Source organism: Megalobrama amblycephala, linkage group LG17 (assembly GCF_018812025.1).
Source record: "Megalobrama amblycephala isolate DHTTF-2021 linkage group LG17, ASM1881202v1, whole genome shotgun sequence".
Lineage (NCBI taxonomy): Eukaryota > Metazoa > Chordata > Actinopteri > Cypriniformes > Xenocyprididae > Megalobrama > Megalobrama amblycephala.
Genome location: NC_063060.1, coordinates 9,793,346 through 9,819,381, shown reverse-complemented (window position 1 = coordinate 9,819,381; position 26,036 = coordinate 9,793,346). Strand labels below are relative to the sequence as shown.

At 36.9% G+C, this 26,036-nt stretch overlaps 1 protein-coding gene across 3 annotated transcripts in view; it reads right to left on the bottom strand.

Moving 5' to 3' along the window:
- The window catches only part of LOC125250480 (ephrin type-B receptor 1-B), a 300,085-nt gene that overhangs the window by 168,363 nt on the left and 105,686 nt on the right, over nt 1–26,036 (bottom strand). For all 3 annotated transcript variants that reach the window (XM_048163076.1, XM_048163078.1, XM_048163077.1), the window contains exon 3: nt 3,225–3,906. In XM_048163076.1, the coding sequence (XP_048019033.1) occupies nt 3,225–3,906 (682 nt within the window). The remainder of the gene's footprint in view (nt 1–3,224; nt 3,907–26,036) is intronic.

The window sequence follows — 26,036 nt, the reverse complement described above, 5'->3', positions numbered from 1 at the left end:
ATTACTCTAATCAACCTCTAATCACCCTCTCCAGGTCCAAATTGACCAATGAAAGCAGAGGGGGGTGGGAAGGTTTGGAACCAGACGACCATCAACAAAAACAGACTAATGAACATTAAAGGAATACTTATTACCCCAGGTTGCCTGTTCTGGTAAAATTAACCCTGAGGAATTTATGGAAACTTTATAAGAATGCAATGTGTGTGTGTGTGTGTGTGTGTGTGTGTGTGTGTGTGTGTGTGTGTGTGTGTGTGTGTGTGTGTGTGTGTGTGTGTGTGTGTGTGTGTGTGTGTGTGTGTGCGCATGTTCAGACTGCAATATATTACCCCATCAAAAGCCTTTATATGAACTCGCAGATCAAAGCAGCAGTAATTAGTGGTGACTTGCTGTGTGCGAAATCGTTAATCCGCTAACACACTGGCTTTTAAAAACCACGGCCACATCTAGATGACAGACTTTACACCAGACACTAACACCCAGCAAAACCTCAACCATCTTTAATCTTCAAAGTTTATGACAACTTTATCACCTCTTCCAGATCACTGAACATTCCAGAAGATATCTGACACCGTGTCCTTCCCAGGCACAACATGACACGCTTCCAGCGCTGACTTTTCATTATTTTTCTGTCACTTCTAGCAATCGTTGGTATGCTTCTGTCCATTTACACCTATATAATTTGCATGTTTCTTCGCCTTCACATCAACATATCAAGACCCAGATATGTGTACTGTTATTGAAAGCAAAATACTGTACAAAACAACAAAATCACAGCCAATCCAAGCATAATTAATGTTCAATATGAATAATGTTCAATTTACTTTATTGTTCCTGAAGGGAGATTTGTATTTTATATATAAATAAATACATTTTATATATAAATTTTAAAAATCAAACCAATTATTATACATAAAATATGAATGTTGAAAAGAAAAAAATTGTAAAACTGATTTTAAGTTTGCATTTTGAGGTCTGCAGCCTAAAACAGGTCTTATAGCTGCTACAGACAGCGATTTCAGCAATCCTCTAAGATCATTACAGGTCACACTCTACGACATGGATCTAATAAACTTGAGTACGACATGTATGTAGACTGTACGATGATGACACCTATTGAGTCGTAGGATACGATGCAAGTTAGTATAGAAGAATAAAACAGCATGTCATCAGCATGCACTAGTGGTAAACAAATAGAAGATGAATCGCACTTTGGCAATTGTGGTTTTAATGTGCTCTGAAAAAAAAAAGGAGGAAGCAAAAAGGAGAATATGGACACGGTCATGTCTAGGGAAAAAGGCCAACTTGGCAAGCTAATTTTGCAAATGGAGTTTGAGGTAAGTAGTTTTGGGTCCATATCGTGTTCATCAATACACCATTTCATGTTACGTTTTTATTGGCTAGTCAGTAGATGTAAGTCATTGCAGCAAACATAATGAGATGACCAACGGCCGTCTTGAACCTCTCGCACTGTATGACGTAGGACCACCGTTTAGGAGCCACGACCACAAAAATCGCCACGTTTGGTCATCTTTCATTTTGGGATATATCCCAAAATCGTACAATGTGTACCATTAAAGCCGACAGCAATAAACAGGAACTATGTGGACATCATGACCATCTCTCTGTTGATAAGAAGACCTTGCCTGAGGATGCCAATGAACTCAACAAAAAGCTGCCACCTATGCATGTGTGTATTTATGTTTAGAGGCACCTGTGGACCTCAAAGTTGGCCCTCCCACACTAAGTGTAATATCTGTTTATTGATCGAGACAGATAGCTGTCAATCAATCTTATCGTCACTCTACACATTTGGTCCTGAGGGAGTCAATATGGCACTGGCCTTGAGTGAAGGCCAAATCGGCCAACTGCAGACCTTGAGAGAACAATATGGCAGTGTGTGTCTGTGTGTGTCAGTGTCCACATGAAAAGAGAGCAGCTAAATACAGACGAGATTGAGAAACTGTGTCTCTGGGTGTGCAATGCATTGCATAAAATAAAATAAATAAAATAAAATAAAATAAAATGTGCATGGAAATTATAATGAAAAGAATATTTTCTTTTATCATTTGACTTATTTTTTAGTTATATTATATTCATAATAGTGGCTGATCAATATGCCATTTTCAATTACAAATTCAAAAATGCTCCAATCAGACAAAATAAACCATATTAATCCAGAATAAATCTACTCAAACTCAAAATCTGTTGCTCAGAAATCTTCTCAAATAATCACAAATCTGCACATATCTCACCTCAATTTAGAGGAAGTTCATTAGTCAAAGCTACTCCAGAACTTTCTTGAGCTAGAGCTCATGAAAGACCAGCTTAAGCCGTGTGTCCACCAAAAAGTTTTTTCAGAGTCAAGCGTTTTTTTTTCCAATTGTTTTTAATAGGAGCGCCGCGAGTGTAACGAGGCGCTGAGCGTCTATTTCACGCTGAAGTGCTGAACGCTCTGTGTTTTTTTTTACTGGTCACCTAGAGTTGAAGAATGTCAACTTTGGGTAAAACAGCGCCGTCCAATCACAGTGGAGGAGGGGCGGGACAAATACAACATCGCCACATTCTGCTTGTACAACGTCAACAATGGCAAAAACAAGCATAATAACAGAACAAAATCATTTAAAACAAGAGCCAGAGCAAATACTTTACATTATATTGACATTTTTATATCGAAACAATACAGAAAAAAAAAAAAAATCTGTGAAATTAGATACTAATAACACTTCCGCAGATATTCTGGATCATACTGTAGCAAGAAAAGCGTCTCATCTGAAAAAAAAAAAAAGAAGTAAAAACAACAACAAAAAACAAAAAACGCTGAGCTGCTGAAGCACTCTCAAGCGCTGACAGCACGGTGTTTTCAGCAGAGCACCTAGTGTTTTCAGCTGACTAAAAATGCTTAGGTGGACACACGGCCTTACTCAAACCAGGAATTTTAACCAGGAATTTAGTCAGCCTGCTCACAAGAAAAACTTATTGTTTGTAAATATCATGGCTATACTGTACTGGTCCAGCACCAAACCAGCATAAACCTGGAATAAAATGGAAATTCGTATAGTTTTTAACAGAGAAATTTTGTCATTGAGGAAAGCTAAGCAAGATACCAAAGACTATCCCATGTTTTCCACCAACTGAAAAAAGATCCATTTAAAACACTTCTAAATAAATCAATAAATATACTTCAATGAACCAAAGATCAACACTACTGAAATCCAAACTCTTACCTCGACAGACGTTCCCATTATCCGGCTCGAATCCCGCCTTGCAGGTGCAGCTCCCAATCGGAACCATCCAGTCCCCATCACCATTACAATACAACTTAATAGGTACGTCCACTTCCTCAGAGTTTGGGATGCACATCCCACGAGCGATAACCAGCGAGGTGCTCTCTGCCCCGGTCATGGTCTCTGGAAAGATTGCAAAGTTCTGCACCACGCTGGGGCACTTCTTAAAAAACACACGCACGGACAGCAGGGACATACACGCACCATAGTCCTGAAAGGCCAGATAAAAGCCATTTTTCGACAGTGGACCGAAGCTCCTCACCTCAGTGTTCACTTTCATCAATCTACCACCAAAGTCCACCTGTGAGAAGCTCTCATCCGCTGCAATGGTGTCCACCTTCAAATATGGAGCCTCCATCCAGAACGCCGTGCCCTTAGTGGCAATGACGGAGTCCGTCTCGTAGTAGTACAGGTTAAAGGTCTCCTTACAGGACCCAGGCACTCGTGGGATGCTGCTGCAGTCTCGGACGGTGAAACGCATCTCCACGTAGATGCGCTGAGCACCGCGCCGAGCTATAAAGGTGGTGAGCAGCCAGTTGTTTTGGTTGGACTCGAAGACGTTGCACACCTGGTACGTTCGGATGGTGTTGAGGTTTTCGTCATAGCCGCTTACTTCCTCCCACTGGGAAAAAACAAAAAAAAAACAAAAAAAACAATAGGAGGTTTAGCACAACAGAAAGAACAATGGCAGATGACCGTACACAATTAAACGGAGATAAGTGAAACTCATAGTTCGTTTGTTTAGGCTATTACTATGCAAGTCAAGCCCATCAATTGTCAAAATGGATAAAAAATGAAAGTAATTTTCGGGGAAATGTTTATGATGTTTTAAACAGAATCTCGTACTATTAAAAGAATAATAAGCAGTGTTGGGGAAAGTTACTTTTAAAAGTAATGCATTACAATATTGCGTTACTCCCATTACTCCCAAAAAGTAACTAACGCAATCAGTTACTTTTTATGAAAAGTAATGCTTTACATTAATTTTGTGTCACTTTTTCTCACCTGGGTTGGGCTTGCTCTTTTGTTTGTTTTTAATAACAACAAAAAAGTTCTATTTTTGGCAAATGTTAAGGCCCTTTCATTCCAAAATTAAATGAATAAGCCTCAGGCTGAAGGAAATGCATATTTACACCTGTACAGTAGAGGGCGCAGCTCAAACAAACCTTTCAGATGCGCTGCCATTCTAGATTAAAGAAGAATAGGATACAGGAGAAGGAAGGAAGTTCAACATTCTTTTTTTATAAATCAACACTGCATTCCATTCGGAAGGGCTCATCCCTATGCCCTAATTCCTTCAAAGGGTTTACCCTCCGGAGTGAGAGCTTCGAACGAATGAAGGGTGTAGGGGTAAAAAAAAAACCTCTTCTTTTGGAACGCACTTCTGCGTCATCTTAACGAGACAGTCAAGGAAGCGCCTTTGTCGCACATTTTGTATGCTGGTTAACCCCCCGAAAAACACGCATTTTGTTTAACGTTAGTTTATTTATTAATTTACGTTAAATATATAATGTATATTGTGTCTATGTATTTGAAACATTTGAATGGACTGATAAAGGTAGCTGTTAAGTATTTTTGTTGAAGTACAATATCATTTTGACCATAATAATGTACCAAATCTAACTCGTATAAATGTTACAGTAGTCTAGAAAAATACTACACAAACATTTATAGGCAAAATCGAACTCCAAGCCACCTGTACCCACTCTGTGATGTCAAACAACTTCCCTGTGCGAAGGATCATGGGGGCCCGAAGTGTCCATCAGTTGTACCCTTCGAAATCCTTCATTCCGAAGGGCCCTTTGAAGTGGCCAGTTTTGAGCACTTCGGTTTGGAGCGACCCTTCAATAAGGCGGCCATGATTGTTTTCACTCCGAAGTGCCCTTCGGAGGGCGATGTATCCCATTTGGAATGCACCGCTAATCTAAAGTAATTTTTGCTGATTGGTATGGTTGAATTAGCTCAGAGGCAAAGACATTGGTAAATAAAGTGAGATTAAATACATAAAGTATATTTGTGTAATTTAATATATTTAATTATTACAGGTTTGCATAAAATTCTGAGATTGCATTTCACTGTTTTTATTCATTTTGAGGAATGCTGAATGTTTTCGTGCAAGTGAGATTAATAAATGCATGTTCACATTTAGTCTAGAACTACATTAACCATCATGTTCACACAACACCTCTGCACTTTATTTCTCTCAACATGGGGACAGGAGAGATGTCAGTCAATAAATGTGAAAAAGTATCTTGTGCTACTTATTTGAAAAAGTAACTTAGATAATTTTGTTGTAAATTGAAAAAGTAATGTGTTACTTTACTAGTTACTTTAAAAAAGTAATCTGATTACATAACTCAAGTTACTTGAAATGTGTTACCCCCAACACTGATAAGAATATTTTGTTGTTGTTGTTGTTGTTGTTGTTGTTGTGAATGACTCAGGGAATTAATCTTTTGAGTGTATAATTCAAATACTTACTCATAACACACACAATAATACATAGTCTTCACTTACTGGTGTAATTTATAACCTAAAGAAAGGGCCACTAAACAAATCAGTGAACAAATCTGAATAATTTTGGGTGAACTGATTCAAAAAATTCTAGTCACTGGGTAAATACATTATACACAATAATGTGCATTTTAGCACCCAGAGAACTTTCCGTTTTCAGGTCAATGGTGTGAAAAAACTCTTATTTCATCTTAAAATTGCAAGAGGCGCCTGTTGAAGTGGAATGAAGATGAGAAATATCACTGCTGGTCCATTTGATGCTATCGATGTGGAACCATGGCCTGAACTCAGACAGGTTTCTGCCTTTCATAAAATATTGATACAAACTGAGTTCCCAGAAACCTCTCCAACCCCATATTCCCCACCCCAAAACCATCCAAAAGCTTTTAAACACTACATCACTTTGAAACTTTTTTTTTTCCTTCTCTGAGATGATGAACCCTTTATAGCTATTTCCGAGTTTCAGATCACAAAATCTGTCTCCCTAATCACCTGAGGTGGGCGAGGAAGCTGCTGCCATCTGCTTCGGTCCAGGCCAAGTGCGGCCAGCCACTTACCATTATAATATTACCATATTATAAAATGTGATGCGTAACAAATGTGAGATTATGTGCTATCGAATTACAATTAGAAGCAAGTGGAGCAGTATATGGCTGCCTTCCTGCAACCCTGGTAAAACAGCACCATTGGCAGATTGTGAAACATGACACAGACAGAGCAGCCGTTGAGTTTAGACTGCTGTTGAAGACAGTTCTGCTGATGATTGTGGACATTAGAACAAAAGAACAAAGATTTTCAAAGAGCCTCCCTTCTAAAATATGAAGACAACAGCATATTTTCACATGTAAAGGCCATTTACACTGTGTGAGAAAAAGCATATTATAAAAGGCAAAATGTTAGCAAAATTAAATAATTGGCTTTTATATTTCCACAGCATTAATATCAAAGCAAATGAACAAAATATTGCCTGGAAAATAAAGACTTTGCGTGATTCTCACAATAAATCCAGAGCAGTTTTACAGTTGCATATGACAGTCCTATTTAATATTGCAATATTTATTTTTGAAAATACTTATTATTTTATACTTAATATTTTTGAAAACTCCTGCGATAAGAGATCCTATATAAATTGTTAATTCTCCCCAAAATGAAAAATGTGTCATCATTTACTCACCCTCATCTCATTCCTTCATCTTCACAGAGAATATTTGAATTGCAACCGTGAATGAGATTTGACAGCTGTAGCGGACGGCAAGACTTTCAAATGATTAACAGCTAACTTTTTGGTATTTTCCTTTTAAAAAGCTATCGTATGGCTTCAGAAGATTTGGAATAAGTAATTCTGAACACTTTCATGCAAATTTTAGTTCCTTTTTGGAGATTGATGGCCCTAAGGCACTGAATGGAAAAGAGCAGCATCAACATTCAACCTAACATCTCCTTTTGGGATCTATAGGAGGAAGACAGTCATATAGAACTGAAAGGGATAGTTCACCCAAAAATTTAATTTCTGTCATTAAGTACTCACCCTCATGTCGTCCCAAACCTGTAAATCCTTCATTCATCTTCGGAACACAAATTAAGATATTTTTGATGAAATCCGAGGGTTTCTTAACTGCACATAGTCAGCAACGTCATTGCACCTTTTGAGGTCCAGAAAGGTATTAAAGACATTGTAAAATAGTACATGTGACTACAGTGGTTCAACCTTAATGTTAATGAAGTGACGAGAATACATTTTGTGCACAAAAACAAAACAAAAATAACGACTTAAGAATACATAATAGTACACAAAAGTATTCTCGTCGCTTCATAACATTAAGGTTGAACCACTGTAGTCACACAGACTATTTTAACAATGTCTTTAGTACCTTTCTGGACCTCAAAAGCTGGAAAGCTGCCTATGTGTGGTTCAGAAACCCTCGGATTTCATCAAAAATATCTTAATTTGTGTTCTGAAGTTCTTACAGGTTTGGAACGATATGAGGGTGAGTAATTAATGACAGAAATTTAATTTTTGGGTGAACTAACCTTTTAAGCTTGGATGAGTAAATCATTTTAAAATGATGTGCATTTCAAACACACACAATCCATGCGGCTAAAAGCCTGATTCTTTACTACTGATCCAATCCCTCAGTCCCAGCGGTGGACAGCTGTGAGGTAAAAGTAGGGTCATGTTGCCTGTACGTGATTGCTTGCTGCATGAACCATTCGGTTCACTGTTAAACCTGGATAACAGGCACACCACCGCATGGCCCTGTGGGTAATCTCTACCTTTTAACAGAGCAGGCTGACCGATTGAACCATCCTACGCTATCCTAGAATTCCCTTGAGGTAGCACAGCCGTGGGAGAGGGAAACAAATACAAGGTTTGTAAGTGGACTCTTGAGGGCTTTAAAACTTACGGTATCGGTACGGGAAGTGTGTGTGTACCTGTGTGGGTGCTGTTTGTTTTGTGTAAGTGTGGGTGGCTTCTGGAGGGTTGCTCACTTATGGAACCTCACCGAATAAAAGTCTGATCCAAGCAAACCTTGAGATCGTAAGATGGGCTATCAGTACCTTTGCTGTTTGTGTGCGTTATGAAAGCAAAAACAGAGAAAAGGAGAATTCAAGCAAATCTAATCTGAACAATGATGGATCAGCATCTGTGTGGCAGCTTGAAACCCAGGAGGAAAAATCGATGCGTGAAGTGTCTGCAAAACAGTATAATCTCCACTTCTGGAGCAAAAAAAAAAAAAAAAAAGTATGTGATGCAAAGTATAAAATGGTTCACTAAAACAAAATGTTCACCTGAAAATGAAACTTTGGCCATTATTTACTCATGTCATTCCAAATCTGGCTTGCTTTCTTCCGAGGAACACAAACATGAAAAAAAAGTTCACTCTTTCTATGCAATTACAATGAAATGAGCTGGAATGCCATATAAGCATCATAAAAGTGGCCCATTTGACATTATATTCACTAGTCTAGATTTTTGTGAGCATTTTGTGTCCAAAATGTAAGTTCCCAGCAAGCTGTTAATCACTGCAAGCGGTCAGCGAGTTGAGAACAATATCAGTCCAATTCATCAACAAATCATTCATTGAAAAGATTTGGTTCAAAACAATGATTCGTTCACAAACTGGACATTGATCCCTCTCTCATGAATTGGGCAAGGGGTGCTAAGAGAGCTTAAATTTCCATCTGTTCCTCTCATAAAGACTTGGCATAGTGTAGTCATACTTGATGCTTTTTCATCGTTTTTGAACCTTGAAAAAGCTCCAGTACCCGTTCATTTTAATTGCATGGAAAAGAGCCACCAGTTAGGCTATTCAAAACTTCTTTTGGGAGAAAGAAAGTCAGTCATAAAGGTTTGGAATGACATGAAATGATGACAGGAATTTCATTTTTGGGTGAACTAACCCTTTAATGTTAATGTTACAATAATATTCAGCAGACTTGTGTTTAATTTAATAAAACAGGAAAAGCAAAGAACAAATATTAAAAAAGCAATCATAAAAAGCCATCTGTAGCTGACTTGTTCATTCAAGCAATTCAACTTCACTAGAATTAATTCCATTCTTCTTGTAAAGCCTCTCGCATGATTAATATTTCTTAAATGTAAGATTAATGTGAGCAGGCACCCACGGGATAAATGTAACTTTCTACACAACACCACGATTCGATAAATAATTTTGAGAAAACAAGATAAAAAGCAGAAACCCAGTCTGTAACGGTGGTAAATCAAAATCTAGCCCTCCAGAACAGAGCAATTTCCATTCCATGACACATCTGTCATGATTTTTCACAGCAATTTCACATCTCTATGTTTAATTATACATACTGTCATTTTACATCTTTTGATTGCATCAGGTTGAATTGTTCTTTCCGGTAATTTAAAGAGACGGCGACTGACAATTGGAAAAAAAAAAATTACGCCCTCCGGTTTAAGCTTTCCATCTTTAAAAGACAACATGAAATAAAAATTGACCCTTTCTGCTTCCTTAATAACTGTCTTTAGTCTTATTGTGCACAATTTGTCAGTTATTTGAATAGATTCATAATGTTTTCATAATACTGCATAATCAAGAAAAACATGTTATGTAAATACTGATTATGCAATATTAAGCCAATTATTGACATTTTTCTCAGCCTTTCAGCATATTATATATATATATATATATATATATATATATATATATATATATATATATATATATATATATATATATGACTAAAAAAGCATGGTATTAATAATTAATAATTATTTTAATCTAATAACAGTCTTAAGCTACATTTGAAAAAATTTGTATAAAGAAGTATGCTGTTTTGCACATTATTCTTTCTACAGTAGATATTAGTCAAATTACCTATATTGATAGGTTGATTTGATTTTTTTGAATATGGTCAATTTCAGTGTCAATTTCATGTTAATTTAAAGGGTTAGTTCACCCAAAAATGAAAATTCTGTCATTAATTACTCATCCTCATATCGTCCCACATCCTTAAGACCTTCGTTCATCTTCGGAACACAAATTAAGATATTTTTGATCAAATCTGATTTTTGATCAAATCTCAGTGAGGCTACTAAAGCTACTAAAGACATGTTTAAAACAGTTCATGTGACAACAGTGGTTCAACCTTAATGTTATGAAGCGATGAGAATACTTTTTGTGCACAAAAAAAAAACAAAATAATGACTTTATTCAACAATATCTAGTGATGGGAGATTTCAAAGCACTGCTTAATGAAGTTTCAAAGCTTTACGAATCTTTTGTTTCGAATCAGTGGTTCGGAGCGTGTATCAAACTGCCAAAGTCACACCCCCCAGTGGTGAACCATTGAAATTTCAAAACGCTTAGGACTTAACGAAGCCTCGTTTACTGAAATTGCATGACTTTGGCAGTTCGATACATGCTCCGAGCCACTGATTCAAAACAAATGATTCATAAAGCTTCGAAGTGTATTATTTTTGGTGCACAAAAAATATTCTCGTCGCATCACTGAACCACTGTAGTCACAAGAACTGTTTTAAATACGTCTTTAGTAGCTTTCTGGGCATCTGAAAGTCTTAATTGTCTTGCTGTCAACACAGGCCACACTGAGCCATCGGATTTTATCAAAAATATCTTAATTTGTGTTCCGAAGATGAACGAAGGTCTTACGGGTGTGGAATGACATGAGGGTGAGTAATAAATGACAGAATTCTCATTTTTGGGTGAACTAACCCTTTAAGTCAAATTCATGTCATTTTCTTTATTTAGTCAAGCAAGTTATAAGTCCTTAAAGGGTTAGTTCACCCAAAAATTAAATTTCTTTCTTTAAGTACTCAACATCATGCCGTCCCAAAACCTGTTAGACCTTCGTTCATCTTCGGAACACAAATTAAGATATTTTTGATTAAATCCGAGGGTTTCTGAACCACGTTGACTATTTTAAAAATGTCTTTATTACCTTTCTCGACCTCAAAATGTGCAATGACGTTGCTGCCTATCTGTGTTTTAGAATCCCTCAGATTTCATCAAAAATATCTTAATTTGTGTTCTGAAGATGAACGGATGTCTTGCGGGTTTGGAACAACATAAGGGTGAGTAATTAATGACAGACATTTCATTTTTGGGTGAATTAACCCTTTAAATTTGCAACTCGAGTCAAGTCACATAACTGCATTATAAATTCCATGTTGTCTTTAAACACAGTAGAAGAGGGAGTGTATCATCACCTCCTAAGAGACGCCAGAGCTGGAAGGCATTGCTCTGGAGGAGAAGGAGGGATGAGAGCGAGAAGTGAGAAGAGAGAGGTGGGATTGGTGTGGAGGGGTGGGAGCATAACATAGCTGGCATGATGAATGAGTTTACAGAGATCCTGGGCACAAATGAAAGAACCTTTTTTTTTTCTTCTGACTGCCAAAGCAACTCCCCACCCCTCCACCCCCATACCCCTGTAATGATGATTTATCTGTATTAGATGGACCCGTCCAATCTGGCACGGTGCTGCCATTAATACAGCAGGGCGCTGGGCCCGTCCCTCACTCCCCTCCCCAGCCTGGTCTAGGGACGCTTGTCTCTCTGTCTGCTGAAATGACCACAATCACTCAACCCGACTCACGCCACAGGCTACGGCAGACAGAGCCGAGTACCAGCTCATATATCATATTGCGAACTGTGTTATACCATCAGAGATTTGCACATAATATTATGAGCATGCATGCATGGACACGTGCTCTCACATTAACACTAACACAGTGTCATAATATAATATATACACATATACACACACACTACCATTCCATTTGGGGTTACTAAGATTTTTATTATTATTATTATTATTATTATTGAAAGAAATTAATACTTTCATTCAGCAAGGATATATTAAATTGATCAAAAGCGACAGTACAAGACATTTGTGATGTTACAAATGATTTATATTTTAAATAAATGCTGTTGTTTTGAACTTTCTATGTGGGAAGTGGGATGTATCCCACTTTTTTCACGAAAAAATTAACTAGAACAATTGTTTTGTTTTTTTTGTTTTTTGTTTTTTAAATGTACTGTATAATAATGAAATCAGCATATTAGAATGATTTCTGAAGGATCAAGTGACACTGAAGACTAGAGTAATGATGCTGAAAATGTAGCTTTACCATCAGAGGAATAAATTACATATTAAAATATATATTAAAATAAAAACCATTTTAAAAAGTAATGGTATTTTATAATAATACTGTTTTACTGTATTTTTATCAAATAAATGCTGCCTTGGTGAGCGTAACTGGCACATATAATGTTTTTTTATTCTTTTAAATAAATAACAATATAATAATTAAAAAAAAAAGATTATATTTGATTCTGCTAAATGCTAAAATCTAAGTTTTAAAACATGTTTTTAATCATTAAGAAAAATGCGTGAATTTATTTTCACCACTGGTTTTAATCTAATTGGCAGAAAATCATAGGTCTAGTCCACAAAAGTAAATTATGTAAATATATCTATATATATATATCTATATATATCTATATCTATATCTATCTATATATATCTATATCTATATCTATCTATATATATATATATATATATATATATATATATATATATATATATAGATAGACAGATAGATAGATAGATAGATAGATAGATAGATAGAGAGAGAGAGAGAGAGAGAGAGAGAGAGAGAGAGAAGGATTTGTAATTATCTTTTTTCCACATGTTCAGCCAGTTCTTTTCTGGCCAACAACGAACGAGCCTCAGCTGATAATGATGTAACATAATTAATTAGGTCTACTTTTAACACAGTCTAACAGATTTTACACATTCCCCTGAATACGCACATACACAGAACACACACAACAACAATTCCCTCCACAAGACTGGAGGCGCACACAAATAAACAGTGAGAAAGAGGTCGATGGAAATGGCAATTTGAGGATTCACAATCTCAGACTGTCTATAAAATGGTGATGAAGTCATTAAAACTGTCCAATGTGCAGGACAAAAGTAAAATTGTTTTGAAGCCCTCTGGCTTGGGCTATAATGATCATGCTCATAAACTCTCAGACTGCACGCTTTCATCAGAAAGAATCTCAACTAGAGCCGACCGTTTTTCTGCCCGGGATTTACAGGTCTGCTCGGACGCAGGAGCGGTCACAAATCAGTGAGAAATATGTGGAAATACATTCTCAGCTTTAACAGATTTAATTTGGAGACCTTCATTATCCAGTGTAGTTCATGCTACAACGCTGAGTAAATTTCCCCTCAGGGATCAATAAAGTATATCTAACTGTTATGGGTAAACCTGGATCTGTTGTCAAACCAGCACATTAATCTCCAGACACAGTCAAAGAGGACAGAACATTAAGCACATGGATTGAGTTAGCCGTGCACTTCGATTTGAATGCATAGTTAAAAACGATAAAATGTGAAAGGCTGACAAACTAAATATGTGCACAATATGACTTATTGATAGAGCTTAGAAAGCATTTTTAAAGCTGAGCTAATCAGAATTAGTTGCAGTCGAGATAGGCTACTGTTTGAAAAAGTAGATTGTTATTTTTTGTTGTTTTGTTCCTCTGTTTCGCAGAATTTTATTTCTCTGTACCATTTTGCAATGTATGAAAACATCAAAAACTGATTGTGTTGGAGCAATATTTATCTGGCATAAAAATGAGTTCAATCATATCCCAATTAATCAAATATGGTAGCAGCATCAAACCTGTAAACAAAGTCAAAACACAACTACAATATTTGTAATTATATACATATTTTGCGATATTAAAACAATGGCACACTATGAGTCAAATTAGCAAGAATAAAAAATAAATATTAAAATATGTAATAAAATTCATAAATATTTTAAATTATATATATAAACACTCCAATATTTGTAATTATACATACACATATTCAGTAAAAAATTTATTTAATTAAACACAGCAACATAACATGTTGCAGATGGACTCCTGTGAACTATAATGAGTGAATTGGAAATGGTGAAATGTTTTTTACACCAGTTTTAACAGTTTTAATGAACCATCCAAATAAAGTATTATAAAATAAGTCTAAAAATCAATGATGCTTAAGAGATGAAGACTTTCCAATAGAGGGTGTTAGGTAAAAATTGCAAAAAAATCCCCTTAGTAACACCGTCACTTTTTTTCCCCTGATATTTTTGCCACTTTTTTATATCGAAGAAGGGAAAATAGGAACGGGAATTTATGCAACCGAGTCTTGAACTCCCATTTCCCACTTGAAGCACCACGACTCAACATGTCAAAGTACAAGCACTAAGCACTATGCCCCAACCTTGTCACTTTCAGAGAGGCACATGAGGTTTAAAACAAAAAAGAGGAAAAGAAAAAGCAGCAACAAAACAAAGGTATTCCATCATCCGTCACCGTAGCAATAATGGAACTCTCCAGGATCCCAACATCCATTTCCCATCTATGACAAGGCTTTAAATAGCCTTGTATGTGCGGCTGGGTATATTTCGGTTCCATGGCGCATGTGTGTGCGGGTTAAGAGCGTTCTTAAGCTGAATAATTCAGTCGTGAGATGAGAGTAAACAGAGTTACCAAGAGCAGTGGCGAGACCTAACCTATCTGCCCAGAGGAAAATAATTACCCCTCAACTAAAGTTCACCAAAATACTGATCTCTGGCTCTTAACCCCTCTTTAGTATAGTTGTTTGGCTGTTCTAACAGTTTATGGCCTAGAAATTTAGTCTGAATAAGATTTCTTGCCGCTAAAGAGATCTTTGGGAATCGAGAATAAATTCCAAAGCATGGAATCGACTACTCTATATTAGCCCTTTTCAGCTAATCAGTAGTTCACCTCTCATTTGCTTAGTAATATGGGAATTCAGAATCATTTCTGGTTCTTTTGGACAGTTCGTTTCAGTGATGAACAATTGCAGCCATTCTTTTACTTTGTTGCATATGTATTTCTAACAACTCGGTGTCATGTCATGCTGAAACATTCAAATAAAGCCATACTGTATGTGTGAACGTATATTGCTGATTATTACATTTCATTCATTTAAGTTAATAAGGTTTGTTGTCACCTTTCATTCTGTGATCTTGCATTCAATAAAATATTACTGGTAAATACTGATATATTTTGTTTCCTTCATTAAAGTTTTGCACCTAAAACAAACAATACAGACATTGATGAAAAAAGAAATGCAGATTTGTTCTAGGTGTCTAAAGTACAGTATATGAAAAGAATAAACTAGTCTTATGAACTCCATGAGTCAGTTTAATTGCTGAAACTGGCTTGCTCTGTTGTCCAAAATAGAAAGTTTTGAGCGCTGCATCGGACAACATGAAGAGATAATGATACTGATAGTAATCAATGAATACCATGAAAGTTTAAAAGGAGGTAAGCCTTTATATCACGTAGTTAGTGGCGGATCCTGGCACAGGCAATATAGGCAGCCGTATAGGCACTGCCCACGTACACAGCTTTCAGACATGTCTTTATTCTCATCTTTAAAGGTAACTAAATGCCAAGAGTGTATCCATGTAATGTGCGAGCACAAATCACAAATTCAATTGCAGGTGGATTTCCTTTGGTCTTGCGCGCTCTCAAAAATACATTGCTCTCTTATGGCTCGGATCTCGCTCAGATATTGATAAATACAGGTAGGCTATCATATGATGAAGTCATTGAGTACTTTTACATGCACATTCACAAAAATCAGCTTATTAAAAAAACCTGCACTGTAAAAATGATTGTGATTTTAACTGTAAAAGACTGTAAAAATGCTACGGTGAAAAACAGTTAATTGGTTTACAAAAAGGTTCCGTACTATATACGGTGAATAACTGTAATAGATCTAACATTTAATGTAATTTTAGAGTAAAATACCATTAAATTCAGTTTTTGGAAGTGAAAACAACAAGTCATTGTATAATTTACATTGAAAAAAACATAAAATGTCATTCCCACAATTCCCTGTGTGACAATTCACATTGGATGTATTTTCGTTGAAATAACTCTGTTTTTTCTTACTTTTTTTCTAATCAGTTTTATGGGTTTTATGTTACATCTAATGTTGTGAAATTAGTGTTTATTGCATTTTTTTTTTTTTTTTTTACTGTAAATTTAAGTTAAATTTGTAAAACCTATAATGTTGCTACCATATGTTTTATGGTAAATTTCTGGCAACCACAGCTACTGGGTTTTTTGCTGTAAATTTAAGATTTTTTTTTTTTTTTTTTTTACAGTGTGTTTTGAACCATAATTATTACAATTATTACAATATAAACCTTTAAATTATATGGTTTTGAACTGTAAAATAGACAGTAAACTAAGTGCTGTCCTGTAAAACCTAAAATGTTGCTACCGTATTTTTTAGGGTAAAGTTCTGGCAACCACAGCTGCAGTTTTTTTCAAACATTTTTATAATTTTTTGGCTCAAGAATGAGTCTGAGTTTGCAATATATTTCCTCCTCCCTGAACTTGTTCTTCCAATTTTAAACAACAACAAAAATTAACAGTGAGGATTCAATTTCTGAGTCAAATGCAGAAACCAGAATCTGAGTCGATTCCAAAAACTTAAAGAGTGATAGAAGTGACACCCGTAGTCCTCTTCATACAGGATGGCCACACCCCCTTACAGCATTATGAAAATTATGAAAGAATTTTCAAATGAAATGAAATGAAACAATGAAATTCTGATTTTACTCATCTATCTACAAATACATGGGTTTACCAGGTCAACCACTTCATGTGAAGCAAAAATTTCATGACAGACCTCCTATTCTAGAACATTTGCTGACTGACTTGCCAGGAAGCCCCCCATCATGAGAAACACTGGAGAAATGTGTCATACTTGGTTTGTCATGTTATAGTAGCTTAAAATATTGAGACAGGGGGTGGTTTAGTGCTTAATGTGTTATGTTAATGACCATGAGTTACACAGAAAGAGAGTTTTACCCAACAACCCAGTGCCTACTGCTGTTAGAGCATGACGGTACTCATAAACAACCATTCATCATTTTGGCCTCCAACCGAGAGAAAGAGAACGAGACAGGGCTGTCCAAATAAGACCAACAGGAGATGCCTGTTCTGTTTATAAAATTGAAACAGATAAAAATAGTTGTACTTAATATTTTTCACTTGGATCCCTAACACACACCTCCAAAGAGGAAAAAAATTTCTTATCCAGAAGGTCATCAGCCACAAACTCTGAAGCATAATAAGGCAGTCGTCAGGGTTACAGAGACCGTGTGTGCTTTTGAGCAAATCCAAGGCTGTTCACCTCAATTAAAGCAGCCAAATGTTCTGTACGATAGAGAGAAATTGCAAAACAGCCTCAATCAGTAAGCCGCTGAGCAAGGTTCTCTGTACTATGAGATTCAATAAGCAGAAGTTCCTGTTCCTCCAACAGCCTTCACAATAGTGAGTAAAATAAATTAAGAAAATGTGTCATTGGTTGACTGAAAGAAGTAACTAAACACATTCTCAGTTTTCTAAATGCAAAAATACTCTAGGTCCACATGTAATCTGTGTAATTTTTTCAAATTTTTTCTGCATTGACTGTGTGGGAAATTTGCAGAAGGGATAAAAATACTGTATGGTAATGAAACAAAAAGTGACACATTTTTGAGTTGTGAATATTGTCTGTTAAAATTCTGCAAAAATCTGCTGAACAGGTTCCACCACAAATGAAATCTGACTTCTTGGTACAAAGTTTATCATACAAAGAATCAAAAACATTTCTGAAAACTCAACACCATCAGAATGAGACCCTTCATGCTGATAGTGAGGAAATCAATTATTCTTTTGTGTAGAAATAGTTGGTTTCATTAGCTAAGGTCAAATATGAAGAAAAGTTTAAATAAATTGGCCTATAAAGCTCACACTTATCCAGCAAGAATTAACACTCTGAAGTCGGGAAACGCGTCGGTGCGTTTTACTGGATTTTTTTCACATAGCAGCAAAATCAACTTAAAATACTCCATCAATTTGTGTCATATAGACAGCAGTAATATATCAATTGAAACTATAGAATGTCTTCTTTTCTTTTTGTACACTCAGAGTAAAAACAAAATGTTGTGCTTTTTGCAAAATAAAGAAAACTAACATGATGCGTGATCTGTCGTCTCCCTCTGAAGGAAGTCCATTCTGAGAGTCCTCAGAAAAAGAAATGTATCTTAGTGAATACTAATCACAAAAAAATGAGACATATGTCTAAAGAAATGTTGAAATGTCAGGTTTTAAATCATGTAAGTCAAATCGAAAAACAAATATTCTGTTTATGTAATCTGTATGAAAAGAGAAGGTTGTCAGACGTTTGCGAGTCAGCTCATTATCTGCTAATGCGGCCACACCCACGGAACGGGCGTGCTATTCAGACGCAAACTCTGAGGCGATACATTCAACAGAGTGAACGTCCGCGTCAACTCAGAAAAACGCATCAAGCTTGGTCAGTTTCATGTAGGCTACTTTTCATCATTTTGAGATGCAGTGAAGAATAATTCTAAAAGGATTTACCTCAGTGGAAGAGCTGGTTTCACGTAAAACGTAAAATATTTTGGTCAAACATGACCGAGCAGCACCAGAGGGTTAAGTTTTATTTATTTATTTTTTATCTTTTTTTAAGATTTAAGATTGTTCTACAAAACTTAAGAAGCATGCTTACACACATGTAAGCAATCTTCTATTGCTCGTTTCTGTTTTTTTGTTTGTTTTTTTGATTCAGAGATTCTGTACTACCCTATCGTTTAACAGTGAAAACATGCATTGCTGGAAAAACTCACCAATGGCGGGGAAAGAGTGTCAGAGGGTTTGAGTAGCATAAAAGCAAGACTTACTAAATGTTGCAAAATGTCCCATTCAAACAACACAAATGGCCGTTGATCACATTACATAATGTCGCATGGTCTCTTCCTCTTTTAATCACCAATTCTTGGCCAGGACAAACTGCAAAGTGGACCAGACTTTATGCTGGCAGTCAAAAGTTTGGCTCTGTGTGACTAGACACTAAGAGACCTCAGCCTTTGGAAAAACTTGTCTTGTTTTTAGGACATGGCGCGCCTTAAATCACCTCCTTGAAGTGGCATCGTCTGAGTAGTGTGTATATGTAGCATTGTTGCTAAGTATAAAAGAGAACAAAACATTAAATATACAAGAAAGAAGGCCAGATATTCTTGAGTACATCCACCTAAGTGATCTAAAGGCAGAAAATGCAGCAAAAACATCTATTCTCACACACACCTCAACAGGAGAGGAAGAAAAAAGCCTGTGCACGCTGCCACTTGTCACTAAGTGTTAACTCAAAACTAGCTACAAGTCCATCGCTGACTTTACAAACACATACTCTCGTACATATGGGTTCTTAAGTGACCCAAAGCACTTAACACAGAGAAATCACTTTAAAACACACATACTGCACCCAGAAGTGTGCGAGGGATTGCACTTTGTGTAGTGCTGTTGCGGGCCATTGCTCTTTGAAGAACAGTGCTCTTAATGTGTTCGAGTAGAGATGGCAAAGTGTACATGAGTGCCACCTTCTCTCTCCCTTTCCTCTTGATAATTTGGTGCAAAACTACACTTAACCTCGGGTTCATACTAAAATAAAGGAGGAGTGCACACTAAAAACATTAAAATACGAGATTTTTACATATTCGGAGAGGTGCTTGTCCACCATCTTACTGTCACAATGCTTGGGTGTTCTGGGTGGTTTCCAGGGCATTACAAAGACGTTTTGTTTTTGTTTTTTCTTTTAAAAAAAGCACAATTTAGGCCCCGTCCACACAGAGACGCGTTTCTGTGAAACCGCACAATTTTTTTATCGGATAGGCGTTTCGTCCACATGGATCCGGCGTTTTCGAACGGTGAAACCGCTATTTTTTGAAACCGGGTCCCAGAGTGGATACATTTGAAAACGGCGTCTTTGCGTTATCGTGTGGACGGGGCAATCCGTATATTTTCAGAAACGATGATGTCATCACCCCACGTGTCGACCCTAGTCAGACGCGCTAACACCACAAAACACACCAACAACAGCAATAGCAGACTCTACATGCTTGTGTTCGTGCCGCAGAAGCTACTGAGCCAAAATAAAGCGTTATTTCAACAACGCTGTACTGTTCGCTCAAACCGCCGCCGGCAGGAGGGTCAAAGTAAATGACTAGTTGTGGCAACCAATCGGAATCCTCTCAAGCGAGGACCTCTACATTCCGAATGGTTGCTGCCGAACCGCGTCATAGCTCATTACCATAAAGTTGACTTGATTTCAACTCTCCTCGACGCTCTCACCGTCCTAGACATGCCACGCTGCTCTCGCCGGAGGCCCGGAGTTCACCGCCGGCTCTCTTTGAAAATGAATGACTTCCTGTCAATTTGACGCTCTCGCCGCTGGCGGTGTGAACACACAGTAAGCTTTGCTATAGTTTGTATTCAGCGCGCAAGGTTTATGCGCATGCTCCAAGTCTCCTTTGCTGCTTTAAGTGCATTTCTTGATACGGCGCCGTGTGGACGGGATTTTCTTTTTAGAACGAGGGGAAAAAAGATCGGATTGGGGTAAGCTCCGGCTTCGTGTGGACGGGGCCTCAGTGTAACATGGTTGCTAGGGTGTTCTGTGTTAGACCACATAGTAACGCCCAAGCAACCACACAGCATCGTAGCAACCACAAAGCAACGTCCTAACAACCACCGAATGCACCTTAGAGTTATGACAGCGAGTTTTTTGCATTTTCAAAAAACAAAACAAACAAACAAAATTATAATTCAAGTTGAAACTAAAGGCAAAAACTGGTTGAGAAATTGTCATGGTTATGATGTCACAACCATAGGCACATTAACATATGGCCATCTACATTTACACATACACACAGTATTATACGAAATATGCAGGGATGTCGTAACTCATTTTACATGAGAAGAGCTTAGCCAATTATAACAGTTCATTACTTTTACATTTAAAGGTACAGCAGCAAAAAAAAAAAAAACGTTTACTTTTAAGTTTTAAAGAAAGGATGGATAACAGTAATGTAACAATTTTTTGTTCTTTGACTAATATTAAAGGGATAATTCACACAAAAATGAAAATTCTTTCATTAATTAAGCCCCGGGTATACTTCGGCCGTCCGCGTTCGTGCACCGTCCGCATGACGTAATTTTTGTCATGCGGAGGGCTCGCGGCTGGCCGCACACCCTGGCCGCGTACAGGCCAAATTTCAAGACCGCGCGGACAGTCCGCGTGCAACAGCGCATGCGAAAGCAGTATAGAAGAGTCCACTAGGTGGCAATATGCACAGTATTGAGCACAGTGTTCAGCCGTCAAAGAAGAGTGTGAAAAGACCGGTTTAAAAACAACACGCTTGAAAAAAGAGAAAAACACAACAATGGACAGCGAACTTGACCAGCGTTTGTGCGAAGAGATTAGAAAGTAACCACATTTGTACAATTCGTGTTTGAAAGAGTACAAAGACGTGTTTAGGGCGGCAAATTCATGGAGCGGGATAAGTAAAATATGGGAAAAGATGCACTTCTTTTCTTCTCCGCCCAGTGAATGTCACGTTGATGACACGACTCAGTGCTGCTCTCCGATGTTTGGTAGAGCATAGAAAAAAACTGTACTGCGCATGTGACGAACGCGGTCATCTGCGCGCATCCATGGTGTAGTATACTTTGAAAGACGCACGGATGTGACTGCGCGCGTGACGCGTCCGGGCGCGGAAAGTGAAGTATACCCGGGGCTTTACTCATCCTCATGTTGTTTTAAACCCACAAGACTTTTGTTTATCTTTAGAACACAAATGTAGATTTTTTAGATTTTGATGAAATCTGAGAGCTTTCTGTCCCTCCATTAACAGCTACTCAAATTACACTTTGACTCTTTGAAAAGTTCATAAAGAGATTGTAAAACTAATCCATATGAATTGAGTGGTTTTGTCCAAATTTTTAGGCTGAAAAGCCTAAATTCAATAAGTTCATCATATAACGTGATCAAGTCTCTTCAGAAAATTTGGACTGAATCCCTCAATTCATATGGATTAGTTTTACAATCCAAAAAGGACATGAGGGAGAGTAATTAATGACAGAATGTTCATTTTTGGGAGAACTAACACTTTAAGAAACAACACCCCTCTTGAAAGTGAAAGAGTCATGAAGACGGCTGAGAAAAGGAATACAGATGAAATATATCCTGACCATAAAAAAGATTCTGTGTCCCCCAATTGTTTTTGGTCCTTCTTTGCTGTCTTTTTCTACTGAGAGATTTGATTATAAAAGACAGAGTGTAAATCCCTAAGGAAATATGCAGCGTCTGTACAATATCTGCTCTTAGACATCAATAAACATCCGGACTTCTCTTCTCAAATATGATTCTGCAACAGACAGATGTCATCTGCAGCTACAGCAAGCTCCTCAAGCTTATTTGTGGTATGAATCTCAGGTTGGTCATTCCTTACTGAGGTGGAAATGTGGCACATATAGCGGGTCAGCAGTAGGTATATACTGCTAGAGTAACGCTTGTTTCACACTGCACACATAAGCAGCACCTAAAGCAAAGCCACAGCAGGCTCACATGCTTGCACACCGAGACTCTATATAGAACTAACTTAAATTACTACTACAGACAGACTGACTAGATGATTGATTGATTGATAGATAGATAGATAGATAGATAGATAGATAGATAGATAGATAGATAGATAGATAGATAGATAGATAGATAGATAGATACATACATACATACATACATACATACATACATACATACATACATAGATACATACATAGATACATCAATATTATATTAGAATGGTTTCTGAAGGATCATGTGACACTGAAGTCTGGAGTAATACATTGTAAAATAATGATGCTGTAAAATTCAGCATTTCCATCAAAGGAATTAATTACATTTTAAAATATATTCACAAAGAAAGCAGTTATTTTAAACTGTAATAATTATAATTTCAATTTACTGTATTTTTGAACAAATAAATGCAGCCTTGATCAGCATAAGAAACCTCTTTCAAAAACATTTTTTTTTAAAAACTTACCGACCCCAAACTTTTGAACAGTAGCGTATACAAAAACCCTGATGTTATTTTAAGGATGTTTAAGATATTTTAACTGAAAAACAACAACAACAAAAATACTGAGTAAGAAATGTTTCTTTGCAGTGTAAGGCAAACAAAAGACTTCCCAGACTCAGAGTGAGAACGAGTGGGTGAGATTAGAAAAGAGAGGGGAAAAATGAAAGCTGAATAAAGAGGGAATGGAACGAAGGGCATTTGAAAAGCTGCAGGCACATGGACGGCTGTGATTGAGCTAAGAGAAAACAGCAAAGATAGTGACCGTCCTTGTTTAGCTTGTCAGAGAGAAGGATAGAGGGCTAAATTGCTTTCAGAAGAACAGAAGAGCAAAAAGACTGGGTAGACTTCAATTAAGGCCTTTTTTAATCTACCACACACATGCACGCGCACACACACACACACACACACACACACACACACACACACACACACACACACACACACACACACACACTTTTTTTTATACTAAAGCAGCCAAGGCTTCTCAATTGGTAAATCCAGAGAAACCACTGAAGGGAATCATGAGGCACAGAGAAGGAAAGACCTATTATAGGAAATAAATCATGTATGGCTCGGAATATAATTCACAAAACAATATTCTTTTTGTTGTTGTTTACATTTTAGACATTTTTAGAACTTGACAGCCTCTATGTTTTAATTTATTTTGTTTCATGGTTGAAAAAACAGTAGAGTATGACACTAAAAAATGCCAAGGCCATCTACCAAGGAGTTTTTGAATGTTTTTGAATTATATTTTTGGTTTAGCAATGATACATTCAATTGATCAAACCTTTGGTAAAGACTTTTAAAGTATTGCACAAGACTTTTTTTTTTTTTTTTTTCTTCAAATAAAAGCTTTCCTTTCTCTTCATCAAATAATCATGAATAAAATGTATCACTACATGTTTCCACAAAAATATTGAGCAGATCAACTGTTTTCAATGTTGATAATAATAAGAAATGTTTCTTGAAAATCAGCATATTAAAATGATTTCTGAAGGATCATGTGACATAAAGACTGGAGTAATGACACTGAAAATTAAGCTTTGCCACAGGAATAAATTACATTTTAAAATCTATTAACAAATAAAACAGATATAGTAATAATATTTCACAATATTAAATGCAGTCAAATCAAATAAACACACAGCACTGGTGAGCATAAGAGACAAAAGAGATAAGAGATAAAAGAAAGAAAAAAGAATATTACCAACCCCAAACTTTTGCTCAGTGAGCATCTGCCAAATGCATAAACGTAAAATGTAAAAGTCAGATTTGGAACAACAAAAAGGTATGTAAAGATGATTGATTTTTGACTATTCCTTTAAGCTCATTCAGAAGTTTTTGCTAAGGGTTTATGTGTATTTTTAAGCTAAAATAATGGCAACACTAATAAGATAATAAGACATGGAAAGTTTTCTAGGTTTGTATTAGGGCTGCACGATGAATCGAAAATAAACCGCACACGATTTGGCAATTGGCTGCAATTTTTTTAAGCACAGCTTTTCAGAAGAAAGTAAGGCTAAATGCTGATCTATCTTAAAACCAGAGGGTGGAAGAACGTTAACACACTTAGTTCCAGGAAATCCCTATGGGCATCGCACCATCATTGTAGCAGAATAAACAGATGATTGAAATGCTTTGCTTAAACATGACTAATAAACACACGACTATGACAATATATGGTTTATCTGAGTTCAAGCCTTTTCGGGTATTTTTATGATAATAAAGTATATTTATACTTCAGTGGTAATCAACATAGCCTTTATCACTGTATAGAATACTATGAAATATTATTCTTTTATGCCTTGTTCTGTGTAAGAAGCCACATCATCTCATAGAAGGATGTTTTCAAACACTTGACTGATATTATGAAGTGAGTTTGGAGTAAAAAAAATGTTATTAAATGTTGTCTTTTGTTGGACAAGAGGTCTGTAAATGCTTCTCATATTTGGAAAGATGTTTGACGCATGCTGCTTTTTCAAATGCACGTTATAAGCGACTCAAATTTGCACTGCTTTCAGATGGAGCAGCACTTACTACTGATCACAGACTACTGCTTCACTGACAAGCTGCGTATCAAAAAAATAATCACAGCCTTTGCGATTTCATAATCGCACTAAGCCAAATGGTTTAAGCGTGATTTCGGGTTAACTGCGATTAATCGTGCAGCCCTAGTTTGACCCAGCAGCACTGCTCCTGTTGCATTATGGGAAAAAGTGGCTAAATTATAAGTGACAACTAAGAGTTACAGCCTGGACAATTAATTCAGATTCATATGGAGTGAATGTCTACTTTCCCTTCCAAATCACCAAGACTCCATGCGATCAATACATTCACACATGCTAAAGTACGACTGCTGTGACAGCAGAAAGGGAAATCATGGTATGGCACATACATCATATAATCAAGAGCACATCTCTAAGTCTCCTGGGAGCATTATACACACACACATATACACAGACTGGGATGATAAATTAAATATGGGCTGCTGAAGAAGCAGCCGACCTCTGACCTTTGGGTGAGGGCCGGGGCAAGCAGGCGTGAAAGGTAATGGCAGAGACAGGGGAACAATCGGCCATTCGAGCTCAAGATGTGTGTGTGAGCCTTTCTAGCAGGAGTGGCCGGCTGAGGTCTGTGAGGAATTGGGGATTTTAGGGATTTCTTTTTTAGAGAAAAGGAAACGGGTTTGGGGGGGCTAATGGAAAGCAAGA